Genomic DNA, 20,656 nt, shown 5'->3' with positions numbered 1-20,656 from the left:
TGACTATAACAACAATTTGCTTGAAATAATACCTCAGAAATAATGAATGTAAAATTCCAAGGAACTTTATTAAATAAAATCCAACATCCAGGCAGAGAAGCAACTATTAGAATGAATGATGAGAAGCTCAGTCAAAAGGGGAAATTTTAGCAAGAGCTTAGAGGAGAATTGGAGGGATGTTAAAGTTGAGGGAGGACATGCCAGAGCTCAGGGCTCCAACGATGGAATGATAAAGATCAGCGATGGAAAAGAGGTCAGAATCGGACAAGTGAAACACCTTCAAGCTGGAGGAGATTCACCTGCATCTCAATGGCATTAGATAGTATCCATATCCCCATTACTTCATTTCCAAGGTGTTTATGGCTTTGATATATTTTGATGCACTAAGATGCCATATAATGTATGCATTACTGATTGCCAATGACAATAGCTGCTGGTTTATCTGCTAAAAAAGAGCATCCTTCTTCCTTCAGTGCAGAGACCAATGGAACCTTTAACCGACGCTGCCTGTCATGTGATCTAATCCCGAATTGCACTTACTTCAGTGCGTCGTTCAGCCACAACATGCGTTACTTCTTGTTGAATTGTAAAGGTGGGTGAAAACTCTTCTCTCAAAGCAAAAACTTGTGTTGGAAAAAGAACTCTTCCTCACTGTAAGAAACTACGGATTCCAATGCCATTTTGCTTTTAATCACTGTGGGTGTCCTTCCATATGACTGACCGATCCCTAGTTGTCCTGCGGCTGGGTGAAGGTCAATGTACCCATTGCCTCCCCTGTGGCTGACCCAAACCCATCCAGGAAGGGACAATAGTTAGAGCTCACCAGGTAGTAAGCTTCAACATTTCGTTATCAGTTGATTGGACCACCAGTAACTTGCAAACAGCAGCTACAAATGTCAAGTTAAATCAAGATTTACAAACTATTGCAGGTGAACCATTCTCCCCTGATTTACAAAGTGCAGCCACCCTGTGGATCATTCTGGGGGGACGTGGCCATGAGCTGGGTTTTAAAGAGGAACATTGCAGCCCCTGTTTAAAATCTCAATAGGGAGCCCAGCCACAGTTGTGACTACTGCCCCCACCCTAACTCCCTCGCCCGGGTGTAACCCTGGGACCAGTGGCAATTGCTTTAGGACAGGAATTCCACCCTATCCTGGGAGTGCCAACTACTCTTGGGAACTGACCATTAGCTCTGGATTGTCAACAATGCTAGGCAGGAGGATTGAGCAGGACTGGTACTACCATCAGTTTGGGTGAAATGGAGATGGAGTTTAAGGTTAGCATCAGGGCCAAACTGGTAATAATTTGGGTGAAGGTATTGAGGGTTGGGTGGAGGTGTACGAGACACCTATGACCCTCACTGGAGAGTCCACTCCTACCAACTGGATTATCTGACACCAGCCCACACTCCCACTACCGTGGGCAAAATAACACCGGGCCTGGGATGAGACATTTAAGTGGCTTTTTATTCCACCATTCAATGGCTTTGATAGACTGAAGAGAGGGAGCATGGTACCACCCATAAGATTTCAGACAGATTAGGGGCTGTCGGGTGATTGGTGGGCAGGCCACTTGTAATCTACAAGTATCCCTGCCATCAAATCGTCCAGCAGGGAATCATCTGGATGGCTATATAAATGGGAAGAGTTTAGACAAATATGGACCAAATGCTAGCAAATGGGACTAGATTAATAAAGAATATGTGGTTGGCATGGATGGGTTGGACCGAAGGGTCTGATTCTGTAGTGTACATCTCTCACTCTGCAACTCAATGTCTGAGGACGGTCAGTGCCTCCCATGGTTCACCTTGCAAATTGGTGCCCCTGCCCCAAAACATGCCGCCAATGGTGCGAAACCACATGACTTCTGCAAATCCTTCTTACGTTTCACCAAACCTTCTTACGTCTTGCAACAATCCCATATCCTGTGTTACTGAAAGGTTTATTACCATATGAAGGTGTATCACTGAAAAAGATTCTGATTCATCCGCATCAACTGACTGACAAATGAGTTTTGCCGCCTGAAACTGCTTTGTTTCCGATGAGTATTTCCAAAGGAAACCCAGATATCCCAGAACTCTCAGCTTTCTCATTTATAACTGCAATTTACGGTTCTGTTATTTGATCATTGGAGTTCGATGGCTTGGGCAAAAATCTGGCAAATGGAGTGTAATGTGGATAAATGTGTGAAATTGTTCATTTTTGGCAGAAAGGATAAAAGTAAACCTATTATCCAAATAGTGAGAGGTAGCAGAGCTCTGAGAGGCAAAGAGATCGCGGAATGTTAGTTTGCAGGTACAGCAAGTAATCAGGAAAGCTAATAGAAACAAGCAAAAACAGAATTTAGGAGTCAAAACAGAGTTAATGTTTTGAGCCTGGTGGCCCTTCTTCAGAATTGATAGCAGCTGAGACAAGGTGGTATTTACGTTGATGACAGGGTTGGAGGAGGGCGCAGGGAAGGAGTTCATGGATAAGTGGAGAGAGGAGAAAACTTAGGCAGACAAAGGGATTGTTGATAGCAAGCTAAGGAAGAAGAGAAACTAGATAAGTGATAATGGGGGTTATGAGTATTTGTTGATTGTTGCTCAAAGTAATTCATATCAATACAGGATCGGAGGTATGGAGGTGGATAATAGACATGACGCATGGGGTGTTCATGCTCCAAAATGATTAAACTCCATGATGAGTCATGAAGGCTGTAAGGTCTCTTAGCAGAAGATGAGATGTTGTTCTTCCAGCTTGTGCTGAACTTTGACTGAACACTGCAACAAGCCTGAGATAGAAATGTTGGCCAGGGAACCCAGAGGTGTGTTGAAGTGGCACACAACTGGAAACTCAGGGTCATTGTTATGGAGAGAACATAGGTGGTCCACAAAGCGGTTGCCCAATCTATGTTTTGTTTCCTCAGTGTAGAGGAGACTGCATTGTGAGCAGCGCGTATAGTAGACAAGATGGAGTGAAGTGTAGATAAATCGCTGCTTCACCTGGAAGGTATGTCTGGGACCTTGGACAGTGAGTAGGGAGGACGTAAACAGGCAGGTGATAGACCTTCTGCGATGGCATGGGAATGTGCCATGAAAAGTGTGGGGAGGTGTTGGGAGTAGAGGAGGAGTGGATCAGGATGTCCTGAGGGAATGTTGACGCGGGAGGGGTGGCATCCTGGAATTGGCAGCTTGTGATCCTTTGAATGCGGAGTCTGGCGAGGTGGAAAGTGAGGACCTGGGAACTCTATTGCTGTTGTGGGAGGGAAGTGAAGGTGAGGGTAAAACTATGGGAGATGGGTCAGACACCCTGGCAACCAGTGAGATAGGGGATCCTTCGGTGAGGAAAATAGTGGGCATTTCTGAGGCCCCTCTGCTGTAGCTGCCATCATCAGAATGGATGCAAAAGAGACAGAGAAACTGGGAGAATAAGATTGAGTCTTTCCAGGATGCAGGGTGTGAGGATGTACAGTTTAGAGAACTGTGGGAGTTTGTAATGGATATCAGTGGGCAGACTATCCCCAGAAATGGAAACTGATGAGATGTTGAGGAAGGGCATGGAGCAGTCAGAGATGGCAATTGGAAGCAAAATCAATAAATTTTGCTAATTCCAAATGAGAAAGAGAAAAACAACACAAATGATGTCATCGATGTACTGGAGGAAGAGTTGTGGAGAGAGAATAGGATTGGAACAAGGAATGTGACTCATACCCCCCAAAGACTCAGGCACAACTGAGGTCCATGCAGGTACTCATGGCCAAGCCGTTGATCAGAAGAAGTTGGGCAGAGCTTGAGGAGAAGTTGTTCAAAGTGAGGATGAGCGTGGCCAGACAGAGGAGGGTGGTGGTGGATGGGGATGGATCAGGCCTTCATTCTTGGAAGAAGTGGAGGGCACTGAGACCATCCAAATGGGAACGGATGTGTAATAGGATTGCACGTTCATGGTAAAGAGAGTGTGGCTGGTGTCTGCACACTGAACGTTTTGATTTTTAAAGCACCAGAAGAATCAAGAATGTAAATGGGAAGTGACTCGACAAGGGGAGAAAAAGTATTGAGCCAAGGTCGAAAGAAATAGATTCTGTTGGGCAGGAACAAACAGAAACAAAGTGTCTGCCAGGCAGTCCTGTTGTGAATTTTGGGAAGAAGGTCGATACAGGATATACGGGGTTAGGAGGCTGTGAGTTTGGAGGTAGTAGGTTAATAGAATGGTATGTTTGATTATGAGGGGAATTGAATGGAGAGTAGGGCAATTATGCTTCAGTTGTACAGGGCATGTGGGTTGCATGGTGTTTAGCACTGCAGCCTCACAGCGTTAGGGACCCAGGTTCAATTCCAGCCTTGGGTGACTGTCTATGTGGAGTTTGTGCATTCTCCCCGTGTCTATGGGGGTTTCCTCCGGGTGCTCCGGTTTCCTCTGAACAGGCTGGAGTTGTTTTCCCTGGAGTGTTGGAGGCTGAGGGGTGACCTTATAGAGGTTGACAAAATTATGAGGGGCATGGATAGAGTAAATAGGCAAAGTCTTTTCCCTGGGGCCAGGGAGTCCAGAACTAAAGGGTTAGAAGGGAAAGCTATAAAAGAGACGTAAAGGGCACCCTTTTCACGTAGAGGGTAGTACGTGTATGGAATGAGTTGCCAGAGGAAGTGGTGGAGGCTGGTACAATTGCAACTTTTAAGAGGCATTTGGATGGGTATATGAATAGGAAGGGTTTGGAGGGATATGGGCCGGGTGCTGGCAGGTGGGACTAGATTGGGTTGGGATATCTGGTCGGTATTGACAAGTTGGACCGAAGGGTCTGTTTCCATGCTGTACGTCTCTATGACTCTATGTGCAGATCAGGTGGATTGACTATAATAAATTGCCCAAAGTGTTATGTACATTACTCAGAGGGGGGTGGGTTGCTCTTCGGAGGGTTGGTGTGGACTTGATGGGCTGAATGACCTGTTTCCTCACTGTAGGGAATCTAATCTGGCATTGGTGAGACCATATCTGGCGTACTGTGTACAGTAATGGTCACTGTACTTACAGAACGATATTATTACGTGGGAAGCAGTTTAGAGAGGGTTTACTGGACCTAATACCCGGAATGAATGGATTGTCTTATGAAGAAAGGCCAGACAAGATAGGTCTGTAATCCTGTGGAGTTTAGTAGAGTCAGAGGTAACATAACTGAAAGTTATAATAAATCTTGAGAGGGTTTGAAGAGGCAGGTGTTGAAAGGATATTTCCTTTTGCGTGAGAATCTAGAACTAGGGATCAACATTTCAAACTAAGGGGTTGCCCATTTAAGATAGGGATGGTAAAAATATTATCTCAGACTTGTGAGTCTTTGGAGTTCCCTTTCTCAAAGGGCAGTAGGTGCAAAATCTTTCAATATTTTTAAGGCAGAGGTAGTTGGATCCTTGATTATTGAGAGGATGAGAGATTATCAGCGCTATGCAAGAATGTAACATTGAGGCAACAGATTTAAGAACAACTTCTTCCTTGCTGTTATCAGACATATGACTGGGCCTCCCATGTATTGATCTTTCTCTGTCACAGTAACAATATATTCTGTATTCTGTTCTATTACTCTGATGTACTTTTTTAAGATATGATTTGCCTGGTTAACACACAGAACAATACTTTTTGCTGTATATTGGTACATGCGGCAATAATAAATCAAATCAAATCAAAATCAAGCCATCAGTGATCTTATGAAATGGTGGAACAGTTTCAAAAGACCAAATGGCCTACTCTTGTTCATTGTTCATAAATTTGTGACAAATCATTTAAATATTTGCTAGAAGGTTGTCATTATGTGGTCTGCTAATCTCTGTTATCTTTTGACTAGTATGTCCTAGTATATAAGACCCTTTGTTGCACATGAGTTTTATTTCAAGAGTCTTTTTTTAAGTCTAATTTCCAAAGTCCTTTGGAATTCCAGGCCATGAAACCCAGCCAATTTCTGAAAATTGTCCACCGCGTACGGCCTTTTGTTTTGCAGTATTGTCCCTTGAATGTTATTTGTTGATTTCCCTGAATTTGCATGTATTCTTGCTGAAGGACTGACAATGGTGGAAGTGCTAGGATGGGGATGGCTGGTTGGGAAGGGGAGATATTGACCTCTTTCTATGTTTGTGCTTTTTTAGTGTCAAGCATATTATCTGGATGAAAAGTCGCACGAAGGTTAGCAGGTCTCCCTCCCAAGGGAAATGACTGAAGCAGTGGGATTTTTTTGACAGCTTGTGGTCATGTTTCTAGAAGAAGGGAGGCCTAAGAGAGGCTGGGTGTGGTGTGAGAAGCTGGTGGCAAAGTGCATGCATTAGGTAAAAGGCAAAGGAGACAGCAAGGGGGTGGAGAGTAGGTGGAAGCTGTGTGGAAGTTTGAAAGGTGAAGCAGAAGTTAGGGGACAGACTGTAGAGGAAAGACAATAGTTTTAAGCAGCTGAAGTCACTGAGGTAATTAATTTATTGAAAATAAATGTAGAATCTCAAGCTTAGGGCTGCATAAGTTCAGAAGCAACTATAGGAGGACAAAATATTTTTGTGGTCAACATTAGATCGATTAGTAAGTTTAAATGTAAGGTTGGGATCTGAAATGCAAAAATGGAAAGAAACTGCCAAGTTAAAAATTTCCAACCCTCTGCATATGTGCTTATAACACTTCAGCTGTGACCTCACCAGTCTACCGCAGGTGTGTTTCGCATAATGGTGTGTAGAAGTGTGTGTCAGTTATTTTGACAAACTTATGTCTGTTCTCTTGTGTAAAATTAAATCCAGTGACATCTGGGAAATTAATGCTTTCCTCATCCATTGTGGCATTAAGGTTAATAGAAGATTAATAATGAGTGAGGATAGTGATGAATTATTCAAAGTCTGCTCCTGTGTCACTCCACATCCCGTATGTGAATGCATTACTGAATAAATGAGTTATCCAGAATAAAACAGAGCCCTGGAAGCAAAAGTGGAGTCCCTAAAATCAACAAGTGTCTCTTGCTAAATTCCACATATGTAAAGTGGAGGAGTAATTGAGCAAGTTCGATCTATACTCACCCAAGTTCAAAAAATTGAGAGGATGTCTAATTGATGTATATTAGATGCTAAATGGAATTGACAGAGGACAATCTAGAATGAGAGGTCATCATTTTAGGCTAAGAGATGGAAGATTTCAGAAAGCGATATGGAGGAATTACATCTCTCAAAGGTTCGGGAATCTGTGGAATTCACTACCCCTGAGTGCAGTGGATGCCAGGACACTGAACAAGTTTAAGGAGGAGATAGTCAGATTTTTAATTCGTCATGTGCTAAAACTTTATGGTGAGTGGTCAGGAAAGTGGAGTTGAGGTCGAAATGAGATCAGCCATGATCATATGAAATGGTGGAGGAGACTCGCGAGGCTGAATTGCCTACTCCTGCACCTGGTTCTTCGGTTCTTATGAGAATCCTCAGGGGAATAAAAGAAAAGTCTTTACCCGAGGAATGAATATGCTACAGTGATTTATGTCCTTTTGGGTTAATAGATTGCAGGATATAAGTTCAGAAAGCCATAGCATGTGCAGGAATACAAAATGCTCTGTCAAAATAAAACAATCAGTAACCAGTATTTTGGTTTCTTCAGACTGCAATATTCTACCCTGTGACAGAGGGTAATGGAGCGGACCTAGATAGCCTTGGCCAAATGGAAGATGGTGTCCGCAGACCTAGATAGCCTTGGCCAAATGGAAGATCCCTCCCACCCCACCCCCGCACCCTCAAATAACAAAGAATAAAGAAAATGTACAGCCCAGGTACAGGCCCTTCGGCCCTCCAAGCCTGAGCCGATCCAAATGTACTGTCTAAACCTGTCGCCCAATTCCTAAGCATCTGTAACCCTCTGCTCCCCACCTACTCATGCATCTGTCCAGACACATCTCCATGTGAACTCCCATGGAGCAGATTGATACATGTTAGATTTGGAACGACATTATCATCAGTGAAAGCCAAGACAAAAATATTCAGATGAATCAATGGGAAAGAAAGAAATAAGGAACTTGGCATTCAACTGGCCTCTTTCACCTGCACTTGTGTGCCAAGTTAGAAATTGCAGTAAAAATGAAGGCGGATTTTTTTTATTGCTATACAGTTTAAATTTTTAATTGACAGTGGATTGAGAGACAAAGTGGTAAGAGAATGGGACCCAGTGTGTGGATTGGCAGACAATCATGATTTATTCAGTATCTTGACGGATTCGCTTTGAAGGTAGCAGCTGCGTTTTGATTGAAATGTCAAACTGTTCTTTTCCAACAGCGGTTATTCATATTTCCTCTCTGATGGCACATCCATTATCTCAGGAGCTGTTTTCTTGCTGGGCGATTTCATTAAGACTGTGTTCATGCTGCTAGACCCCAAGGTATAGCACTGCACATATAGCAGCCTTTACCTTACAGTGCAGGAGATGTGAAGCAAGCTTCAAGGTGGAGGTCAATAACCAATGAGCATAGGGAAATGAGAAGAAAAGGAAGTGATTTAGAAAAAGGAAATTGGCAGGAAAATGTTTTGGTTCGCAATAAAATGCAATGAAGACAACTTAAACTTTGTAGACTATTAATTATGATGATTTGGAGGTGCCGATGTTGGACTGGGTGGACAACGTTAAACATCATACAACACCAAGGGGTTATACTCCATCAGGTTTATTTGGAAGCATGAGCTTTCAGAGTGCTGCTCCTTCATCAGGTGGTTATGCTTATACTGCACAACCACCTGATGAAGGAGCAGCGCTCCAAACGCTAGTGCTTCCAAATAAACCTGTTGGACTATAACCTGGTGTCATGTGATTTTTAATTTAATTATGATGATATTGGACCTGGGAACTTTTAAGGATTTGGAAAGATTTGGGCTTTGCGGTGACCATTGAGTCAAAGTCTTGGAATTCACTCCCAAATGGCTTTGTGGGTCAGCCTACAGCATGTGGGCTGCAGTGGTTCAAGAAGGGAGCTCCCCAGCACCTTCTCAAGGGAAACTAGGGACAGAAAATAAGCGCAGGCCCAGCCAGGGATGCTCATATTCCATGAATGAATAAAAATACATTTAAGATTGTGGAAAAGTTTGAGGGTAGGTAAATAAATAGATGTTTCCATTTGTGGGAGACTCCAAAATTCAACATGATCGGACAGCCATCAATTGGATATTCAAAAGAATTACTTTTACCCAAAATGTGGACAGAATGTAGAACTCACTAGGTCAAGAAGTAATGGTGTTTGGAATGCAGTGCTAGAGGGAGTGGTGGAGGCTTGAACAATGACAATATTCAAAAGGTATTTGGATGGGTACATGATTGGGATATTGGCCAAGTGCTGGAAAATGGGACTAGATTAATTTAGGATATCTGGTAGGCGTAGATTGAACCCGGGTCTCTGGCGCTGCGAAGCAGCAGTGCTAACCACTGTACCACCGTGCCGCCATTTGGATGGGTACATGATTGGGATATTGGCCAAGTGCTGGAAAATGGGACTAGATTAATTTAGGATATCTGGTAGGCGTAGACAATTTGGACTGAAGTGTTTCCATGTTATACATCTCTATGACTAGTGAGGCAAATAGCACAGATGCATTAATGGAGGTGTTAGTTAAATACAATTGGTGGAAATGGGCATCCAACCCCCGAGGTGAATTTGGAGGTAAAGGGGAAGAACTGATTTGGTCACAAGTGTGTGGAGTACGGTCAATGTGAATGGAAACTTTGTCTGAATGAAGGAAAGATGAGTGAGTGAAACTGGGAGTTGAATCCATGACAGAGGTGTTTGAACTGGAGTTTACTGCAAGATGCAATCTCTGCAGTGAAAGAAGCTGATTGATGGAGAGCATTGGTGAATATTTCTTGCCTTGCATTTTGGAAAACAAACAGGGACAGAACTTATTTAATAAATGGCAGGGCCCTGGGTAGTGTTGTCGAACAGAGAGACCTGGGGATTCAGGTACATAAGTCTTTGAAATTTGTATCACAGGTAGAAGGATGGTTAAGAAGATGAATCACATGCTTGCCTTCACTGCTCAGACCATTGAGTATGAGAGTTGAAACATTATAGTAAGGTTGTACAGGATTTTGGTGAGGTCTCTCTGGAGAACATTGTGCCGTTCTGGTCGCCCTGCTATGGGATGGATATTATTAAATTGGAGAGGCTTCAGGAAAAATTTACCAGGAGGTTGCAGGGAATGGAGGATTTGCATTATGAAAATAGGCTGAATAGCTAGAAAATTCTTTCACTGGAGGTTGAGGGGTAACATCATGAGGAGCATAGATCAGTGAATAATATGGGCTTTTCCCACTCTGGTGAGGAAGTTCAAAACTAAGGGGCATATTTTTAAGGTGAGAGGAGAAAGTCTTAATAAGGACATAAGGGGCAACTGTTTTTATGCAAAGTGTGGTTCATGTAGGGAATGAACTGCCAGAGGATGCAGGTACAGTTGCAACCTTTAAAAGATGTTTAGATAAGTACATGAATAGGAATATTTGGAAGCATACGTCCAAAAGCAGGCAAGTGGGACTAGTTTAGTTTGGAAATGTGGTTGGCATGGACTAGTTGGACCAAAAGACCTGTTTCCATGCTATGTGACTCTATGACTCTATGTCTTTAAAGTAAATTATAGATCTTCAGTTTGCGTTTCAATCTCCAGTGTTTTGCTTTGCTCTTTCCTTAACCTTTTGGTAAGCACAAACATGTTGGGCCAAAGACCCTGTTCTTGTGCTATACTGTTCGATATTCTCTGTTCCATTCAAATAGCTTTTTAGGTTTGAGATTGATACTCGTGTATTTTTTATTTAAAAGAACAGGCACTCACGAGTAATCAATTCAGTTTTTAAATCAATTATGATAGGAATGGTGATGCGTTGCTGCTGTAGTATGTGGAAGGCACTAGACACTAAGTTGTTAGGCATCAGTGTGAACAGGTTAATAGCAAGGACACTAGTGAACCAGATGAAAGTTTACACGAATTAAGAGGAATAGATGTGGTAACTATTTTTAACCAGTGAGTGAATGAAGGATTATGGGGGAAAAGACAGGAAAGTGGAGTTGAGGATCAACAGATGATTTCATTGAATGTGCTGAATAGTCTCCTTCTCCTGTGATGTATGGTCATTTAGAGTGGGAGCCTTTTGTCTGTCAACCTCTGCACTGCTAAAGTCCTTATCATGCTTGCTTGTGAGCTACTGGATCTTCATTGTTGGGCAACTCCAATTTATTGAATATAACTTTGTCCATGAAACCAAATTCGATCTGTTGATTTAACCCTGTCTATTGTAAGCTGTTGGATGATCAAGTGTTGTAGCTTCACCAGATTGGTACCTCATTTCAGGTATGGCAAATGCTGCTCCTGCTATATCTTCCTACACTGTTCATTGAGCCACTTGTGACCTTGCTAGAGCTTCATAAAGGTTAAGCAAAGCTTCTGTGGTAGTGCTATAGCAGTCATAGAGTCATAGTCATAGAGATGTACAGCATGGAAACAGACCCTTTGGTCCAACTCATCCATGCTGACCAAATATCCCAACCTAATCTAGTCCCACCTGCCAGCATCTGGCCCATATCTCTCCAAACCCTTCCTATTCATATACCCATCCAAATGCCTTCTAAATGTTCCAATTTTACCAGCCTCCACCACATCCTCTGGCAGCTCATTCTATACATGTACCACCCTCTGCATGAAAAAGTTGTCTCTTAGGTCTCTTTTATATCTTTCCCCTCTCACCCTAAATCTATGCCTTCTATTGCTAGACTCCCCACCTCAGGGAAAAGACTTTGTCTATTTATCCTATCATGCCCCACATGATTTTATGAACTTCTGTAAGGTCACCTCTTAGCCTCTAACACTCCAGGGAAGACAGCTCTAGCCTATTCAATCTCTCCCCATAGCTCGAATCCTCCAACCTTTGCCACAACCTTGTAAAACTTTTCAGAACCCTTTCAAGTTTCACAACATCTTTCCAATAGGAAGGAGACCAGAATTGCACGCAATATTCCAACAGTGGTCTAACCAATGTCCTGTACAGCCGCAACATGACCTCCCAACTCCTGTACTCAATACTCTGACCAATAAAGGAAAACATACCAAATGCCTTCTTCACTATCCTATCTACCTGTAACTCCACTTTCAAGGAGTTATGAACCTGCACTCCAAGGTCTCTTTGTTCAGCAGCACTCATCAGGACCTCGCCATTAAGTGTATAAATCTGCTAAGATTTGATTTCCCAAAATGCAGCACCTCATTTTTATCTAAATTAAACTCTATCTGCCATTTCTCAGCCCATTGGCCCATCTGATCAACATCCCGTTGTAATCGGAGGTAGCCCTCTTTGCTGTCCACTAGACCTCAAATTTTGGTGTCATCTGCAAACTTACTAACTATACCTCTTATGTTCACATTCAAATCATTTATATAAATGATGAAAAGTATGGACCCAGCACCGATCCTTGTGGCACACACTGATCACAGGCCTCCAGTCTGAAAAACAACTCTCCATTGCCACCCTCTGTCTTCTAGCTTTGAGCCAGTTCTGTATCCAAATGGCTAGTTCTCCCTGTATTCCGTGAGATCTAACCTTGCAAACCAATCTCCAAGGGCTTTTGCCCGAAACATCGATTTCGAAGCTCCTCGGATGCTGCCTGAATTGCTGTGCTCTTCCAGCACCACTAATCCAGAATCTGGTTTCCAGCATCTGCAGTCATTCTTTTTACCTTTTTATCCCATGGGGAACCTTGTCAAGCGCCTTACTGAAGTCCATATTGATCATATCTATCACTCTGCCCTCATCAATCCTCTTTGTTACTTCTTCAAAAAACTCAATCAAGTTTGTGAGACATGATTTCCCACCATGCCACTGCACAATAGATCAAGGCTAATATTCTGAGGACACTGGTGCAAACCCATCGTGGCAGCTGCTGGGATTTAAATTCAAATGATAATTGAATTTATTGTCACATGTCCTGAGGCACACTGAAAAGCTTTGTCTTGTGAGCAATACAGGCAGATCACATAGTTAAATGGCATAGATAAGTAAATAATAGAAAAACAGCAGCAAATATAAAAACACAGCTACAGGTGAATGTTAAGAGTTTGGGAGTGCATTCAGTATTCTAACAACAGTAGGGTAGAAACTGTTACGAAACTGGCTGGTGCGTGTGTTCAGGCTTCTGTACCTTCTCCCCGATGGTAGAGGTTGTAGAAAAACATTGCCAGGGTGGGATGGATCTTTGAGAATGCTGGCGGTCTTTCCTTGACAGTGGGCCTGGTAGATAGATTCTATAGATGGGAGGTTGGCCTTTGTGATTGTCCGGGCTGAGTTCACCACTCTCTGTAACCATCTCCGATCTTGAATGGTACAGTTGCCATACCAGGTAGTGATACATCCAGACAGAATGCTCTCGACGGCACACCTACAAAAATTGGCAAGAGTATTTGCTGTCATGCCAAATTTCCTCAGCTGCCTGAGGAAGAAGAGACGTGTTGGGCCTTTGTAACCAGTCCATCCACATAAGGAGTCTGAGAAAACTTGTTGTGGATGACCACTCCCAGGAGCTTGACACTCTCCACTCGTTCCACCTCTGTGCTGTTAATGTGTCGGGGGGCATGAGTAACATCCTGCCAAAAGTCAATAATGAGTTCCTTGGTTTTGCCGGCATTGAGAGCTAGGTTGTTCTCAGTGCACTATTTTTCCAGATCTTCCACCTCCCATCTGTAATCTGTTTCTTCACCATCTGAGATTTGACTGACCATGGTGGTGTCATCAGCAAACTTATAAATGGCATTAGTCTGGTATTTGGTGATGCAGTCATGGGTATACAGTGAGTGCAATAGGGGGCTGAGTACGCACCCCTGGGGGCTCCAGTGTTGAGTGTTATTGAGGATGAAATGTTGTCCCCGATCTTCACTGATTGTGGTCTGTGGGTCAGGAAACAAAGTTAGCCTTACTAATGGTGATCATTGGAAGAATACGTCTGGTTCAGCGATATTCTTTAGGGAAAGAAATTTGTCATCTTTACTTGGTTTGGCCTACTTATGACTTCAAATCACAACAATGTGCTTGATTCTTAACCACCCTGTGAAATGGCCAAGAGCTTTTAGGGATGGCCAACAAATGCTGGTCTTGCCACTGACATCCATATCCCATGAAAACCAAAATCCAGCCATCTCTGACGACACATCTGAGCACTGTGATACTGCCCACACATTAGAGCTGTACTATTAATTCTTTGTTGCCTCTCCCTAATCCTTCATGAAAAATGTATCACCTCATACTTCTCTGTACTTGTCTTCCATTCTGATAGTCTATCACCTCTTCCCTGGACCCTTGCTTTTGTTTTTTGAATGTCTTTTTAAAAGCTACATAGACTGCATCCACAACATTCCCTTCACCAGCCTTCTATTTAAATGAAACTTCTAAATAGATTGGGAGAAAGTGAGGACGGCAGATGCTGGAGATCAGAGCTTAAAAATGTGTTGCTGGAAAAGCGCAGCAGGTCAGGCAGCATCAAAAGAACAGAAGAATCGATGTTTCGGGTTCCTGAAGAAGGGCTTATGCCCGAAACGTCAATTCTGAATAGATTGGTCAAGCATGGTCTGCCTTTTACTCGCTCTAATTAATTAACTCAAACCTCTTGAGGTATCTGTTGATTTTCTTCCACTGTTATTGTTTCTAAAGCCCTGACCATCAGTCATTTTAAACTGGCCATCCTGTAGTTACTAGCTATATTTTTAATCCATTGGGTGAATGTGTCCCATTTGACAGAGGAATGTGCCTCCATTCCTCTGCACCATTTGCTGTAATCTCCTGAGTCGATCGACTGACAAATGTGTTCACGTCTTCATTTTGAATGGGACATAGCGCCGTGGGGTGGGGGTGGGGAGGGTTGTGAGAAAAGGGGTGGTGGTGGATAGAGGGGGCATATTCCATTTGATGTCAGATCCATTCCACAGGCGACAAAATGATAGCAGGTTAGTTTGAGGTCTGGATTGTTTAGCAAGTTCCAGAGAAGGAATGATTTGGATTGATGCTGCTGTACCCACAGCAATGTGGTTGACCCTTAAGTGCCCTCTGGGCAATTAGGTATGGGCAATAAATCCTGGCCGAGCCAATGATGCTCAAACTCTATGATTGAATAAAAAAGAACTCGAGTAAGGTTCAATTCCCTTGCCTCTTCCTACTTGAAGCAATGATATAGAGTCATCGAGATATACAGCACAAAACAGGCCCTTCGGGCCAACTCACCCAAATATCCTAAATTAATCTAGTCCCATTTGACAACATTTGGCCCATATCCCTCCAAACCCTTCCTATTCATGTACCCATCCAAATGCCTTTTAAATGTTGTAATTGTAACAGTCTCCTCTGCTTCCTCTGGCAGTTCATTCCATACACACACCACCATCTGCATGAAAAAGTTACCCTTCAGGTCCCTTTTAAATCTTTCCCCCTCACCTTCAACCTACGCTCTCTAGTTTTGCCCCTTGGGGAAAACAATTTGATTTTTCAATATCTCCTGTTTGTGTAAGCACGGACAAGATAAGCTGAGAAGAATTGTAAAGCTTGGGTCCAGGGCAAAATCAAAATTGCATTCAGTGCCTCCAGGTAGGATTGGCACATTTTAATTGGACATATGTAAGACTCTGCACAGTCAAGCAAGAAAGATGAAACATGCATTTGATCGAGCAGTCTCTATAAATAAAGGTGGAAGGGGAGTTGGGTCTGATTACTTATTGACTAAAAACATCTCAAGCAGAATGCAATATTGACACAGGCAACAATTCCCTCTTCGTGAATGCTGATACTCAGCCGCACTGGCTCAGCATTTCCTGGGAAATTAATGATTCACTCTTTTCATGTGAGAAATTTCAAATAATATATTCAAAAGCGTACACAAATAACTCAAAAGTTGTTCCTGTAGAGCAATCCATGGAAAAAACACTGAATGCTTCATGCCAAATGTTACCTTGCTTTTCTCGTCCTCTCCGACCTTCTAGAATTTACTCTATTTTCCACGTTAGCATAACTTGCGATATTCTTTTCCTTTCCATCACTGAGAGATTCCACATTTTCTAATTGAACTTCTCTTCAGAACCCATCCAAATGTGGATCACTAACCAAGCAACGATTGAGGAATACCATAAGAATGTGCTCCCTCAATGTGTACTTTCTCTAAGTATATTCTTCTGGTGGGGTTTTTTACACCACTTGTAATCAGATCAGATTTTCACATGTAACCATGGTAAAAACAGGATTTTGCTTCCCCGAGCTTCATTGACTTATGTCCATGGACAACTCTTCCAAGATTATTTCCCACTGTAACACACTTGTGCTTAGAAAGGCTCAAAAATAAAGGTTGCTAGCAACACATTTTAATTATTGTTTGGCTCATGTTTCATGATAGCAAAGGGGGAGTAAGTGTGTGGATGACAATCATGTGTCTGTGTTGTTATTGTTATTGACACTCATGAAATGCTGAGCATAGAGGGAAGGTAGGTCTAAGGTTAGTATCAGGGTTCTTGTCCATCCCAATATAACATACAATTACTTAGAACTTACAGCATAACAACAGGCCATTCTGCACCAGGCTTAAGCAGATTTCCACACAAGCACCCTCTCATCTTACTTAAATTAATCCTACCAATTCTACTCCTTTTCCCATCATGTATGTAACCAGCTTCTACTTAAAGACATCTGTGATATTCTCCTTGTCTATTCCACAGTTCCTCACAATCTGCTTAGAATTCCCTGAATTTCCTATTGGATTTATAAATGTCTGTATTAAATCTGTATCCCCTTGTGTTGCCCTCTCTCACTCACCAGTGAAAACATTTCCATCCTGTCAAATCCTTCATGTTTCTAGACCTCTGTCAAGACTCCTTCCTTGAGGAAAGGGCCTAATCTGTTCTGTCTTTCCTGATAGGACTCTCAGATCTTGTAAATTTGTTTTCTGCTTACTCCAGTTTAAATCCACTACTGCAACATAATGGAACCTAAGAGGCTTAGATCTCTCTGGTAGCACACTAGTTAAACACACACGTGTAAATTTTCTTTGTGAGCTTTTTTAATGCAGCCATTAACCTATTTAAGGTATAATAAATGGGTTGATAACTGGGTTAAAAATGCACCAATGTAAATTTAATGTGACTGGATTTAATAAATGCTCTAAAAATAGTTGACGGAATGAACTACTGTATTTCCACATTATCTCTAATTTCACAATCTAAACCTTCTTGGTTTCAAACCTAAGTTTTATTACAAAGCTGCAGTGGGATTTTGCAGTTGAATATGATCCTTTAAAGCAGAGAAGGTGATTTTTAAAATTTATTTTGAAACTTCCAATATAGGATTCCTGCTGAAAACATGTTGTCACTATATGCAGGACAATGGCTCAGTGGTTAGCACTGCTGCCTCACAGCACCAGGGACTCGGGTCTGATTCCACCCTCAGGCAACTGTCTGTGTGGTGTTTGTACGTTCGTCCAGTGTCTTTGTTGGTTTCCTCCCACAGCCCAAAGATGTGCAGGTTAGTTGAATTGACTATGCTAAATTGCTCGCAATGTCAAACGATGTATAGGTTAGGTGAATTAGCCGTAGGAAATACAGGATTACAGGCATAAGGTAGGGGGGTGGATCTGGGTCGGATGCTCTTCAGAGGGTTGGTGTGGATTCAATGGGCCAAATGGCCTGCTTCCATACTGTAAGGTTTCTATCATCTATGCAAGATCAAAATGGCTAAAATGGCCGATTTTGTACCTTGCATTCCACCTCACTCCTGTAATCAGTGTTAAATAACTGGCATCAATTTGAATTTGACATGATCCAGAAGAAAGTAGTTTGCTCAATCGGCAGGCCATGCACCTTCTTAAGTAACCAATCCCCCTACCATGGCTGCTGTGAGGATGCATTGCAGGAACCCAACAAGGTTTCTTTGACAGCAGCTTCCAAACCTGCAAATTCTACTGTTGAGAAAGGAATCTTCCCAAAGTGAGACTGAGCACCTAGGTGGGGTCGTAAGCTGAAATTTTGAAGTCACAGGGTCGGCAATGGCTGCTGTTTACCTTCAACACCACCCTCCCAGCGCCCCTCCCTCCCTCCAGCTCTCGCAGATTTTATACCCCATGTACCCCACTTATGGCTCCCAAATGCTTTTTGACTTTCTTTCTGACTCCCCATCATCACTCATACTTTAAAAAATATTGATGCATTTATAAGTGAAAATAACATCCATGCAAAATAGAGTAAAGCTGTTATTCATGGACTGACAGAACTTGTCATTGACATTATTTTGTGTTTTCGATCATTGTTTAAAAATCTTAGGACTTGCAACTTGTAAATTACTTACACTTTTGTTTGTTCTACTGTCCTGGTTTCCAGGATTGGTCCATGGACTTCAATACCACACTGACAGGCAAAGCACTGCCAGGGGTTTTGTCATAGCTTTCTGTGGGATGGCTGACCAGGAAACTCTCCTGTTGTTCCCATCTGCCATCAGCCATATAGAGAGATTTACAGGCTGGCAGCCAACTTGCTTGGCTATAGTAGAAATGTGCCTTGCATGACCCATAATTCCCAGTGCTTCTGCCCTCAGGGGTAGGGCCTTGATGACTGCATCACAAGGGCCCCTATTAAGCATTAGTTCAAAATAAGAAAGTGGAAAGGTCACACTAATGAATTTGAATGACAAACTTTCACAGAAACTGCTCGCTGACTTGGTTCCAAATGCATTATCAAGGTCCTTGTGCACTGGGGAGCTTTTTTATCCTGCTGTCATCTGCAGTCCTGAGATTGGGAACAGAGCAATTGTTCAGTAGTTACATTCTTCAAGAGGGCTATTATGACACAGTGATATCATCCCTCCCTCTGAGCCAGAAGGCCTGGCTTCAAGTTCCAGTCCAGTACTGTGTCATAACATCATAAAACAGGCTGGTTAGAAAATTAACTAGCTCTATGCTTCAGTGCTATTTTCAATCAAACATGATTTTCTTACAACTAACATGTTTCACAGCACTTTACAGTATTTTCTGAAGTCCAATCACTGAAAGCAGGTAGCGAGTTTGCACTCAGTGAGATCCTATTGGGACAACAACCAAATAACTTTTTTTTTGGCAGATAAATATTGACCAGGATACCTGGTAAAACTCTTCTTTCAAATAGCGCTTTTGGATCTTTTATCTGAGGAGGTAGGCTGAACCTCAATGTAATGTTTTGTCTGAAAGATAGGACAGGACAGCACTCAATTCCTCTGCTGCACTGGGAGGTTTAGCTGAGATTTTGTTCTCATGTTTTTGTGTCATGAGACCTGAACCTAACAGAGCCACAGCGGATACAGTTAGACTCAAATACAATGTTTTGCTCATCTTATTTCTGCTGATCCCTTCAACTCGCTTTGTGATGACAACTTGTTGAGGTCCATCAAACTTAGATTTTATTCCTGGCTCCATCATCTCCTCCTGACCTGGCCTGAGGTTACTATCACTGGGTGTCTTCCTGTGCCATCGTAGGCTGGACCAGCATTAGTGCAATCCTTAAATATCCTTGCGAAGGTGATGGTGAGCTGCCTTCTTGAACTGCTGCATTCATCTCGTTTCAGCACATCTTGGAAGGAAAGGAGTCCTGTTAAGAAGTGGCGGTAGAGTTCTGTGACACAGTGGTGTTTGGTAGTGTCTGGCTGAAAGGAGAATTTCCTGTTCATAGTGTTTCCAAGCATCTGCCCTGCCTTTCTAGGTGGCAGTGGTCATGGGTTTGGACGTGGCTCTCAAAAGAGTCTTGGTGAATTTCTGCAGCACATCTTGTAAGTAAGATGTACTGCTGCTATTGAGTATCATTGGTGAAGGGAGTGAGTTTTGAAGATGGTGGATGGGATACCAATCAAGCATCACCAAACTTCCTTTGACAGCACCTTCTCCAATAGCCTGAAATGTTAGTGGAAGAAGAAGGGTGGTGCATACATTTTTAATAAGAAGCAACACTTGCAAGAAAATGGGGAGAGAACAGAGAGACATGACTAAGAGAGACAAGATTTCCATTCAGTATGAGAATTTTCTCACAGCATTAAGTGGCATTTCGTGGCATTAGATTTTCGTGGCAGATCCATGTGGAATTTGAATCTGCTTGGAAGCTGAGATAAGAGTTGAATCTTGCAGCACACTGTCCTTTTTCATTGAGCTGAAGAGCATTTATTTTTCCTGAATTATGTTCCTGCATACATCCTCTGATTCTAAGATACCAGTTTTATTCCAGCTCCCACCTTTCCAAAATCAATGACTGTTCTGTGCTCCCTCTCCCCTATCACCATTTAAGGGGAGGCAATAGACAATAGACAATAGGTGCAGGAGGAGGCCATTCTGTCCTTCGAGCCTGCACCACCATTCAATATGATCATGGCTGATCATCCTTAATCAGTCTCCTGTTCCTGCCTTAATCCATAACCCTTGATTCCACTATCCTTGAGAGCTCTATCCAACTCTTTCTTAAATGAATCCAGAGTCTGGGCCTCCACTGCCCTGGGGGGCAGAGCATTCCACACAGCCACCACTCTCTGGGTGAAGAAGTTTCTCCTCATCTCTGTCCTAAATGGTCTACCCCGTATTTTTAAGCTGTGTCCTCTGATTCGGGACTCACCCATTAGCGGAAACATGTTTCCTGCTGGCAGAGAGTCCAATCCTTTCATAATCTTATACGTCTCAATCAGAT

The 20,656-nt window shown here is 42.7% G+C and overlaps 1 protein-coding gene across 6 annotated transcripts in view; it reads left to right on the top strand.

Annotated features, from left to right (window-relative positions):
- Positions 1-20,656, top strand: part of dpp6a (dipeptidyl-peptidase 6a) — a 1,472,261-nt gene that overhangs the window by 1,351,110 nt on the left and 100,495 nt on the right. For all 6 annotated transcript variants that reach the window (XM_043690726.1, XM_043690728.1, XM_043690729.1 and 3 more), the window contains exon 16: positions 474-592. In XM_043690726.1, the coding sequence (XP_043546661.1) occupies positions 474-592 (119 nt within the window). The remainder of the gene's footprint in view (positions 1-473; positions 593-20,656) is intronic.

The sequence above is a fragment of the Chiloscyllium plagiosum genome, chromosome 5 (assembly GCF_004010195.1).
Source record: "Chiloscyllium plagiosum isolate BGI_BamShark_2017 chromosome 5, ASM401019v2, whole genome shotgun sequence".
NCBI lineage: Eukaryota > Metazoa > Chordata > Chondrichthyes > Orectolobiformes > Hemiscylliidae > Chiloscyllium > Chiloscyllium plagiosum.
The sequence above is the reverse complement of the archived record's forward strand: the minus strand, read 5'-3'. Positions and strand labels throughout refer to the sequence as shown.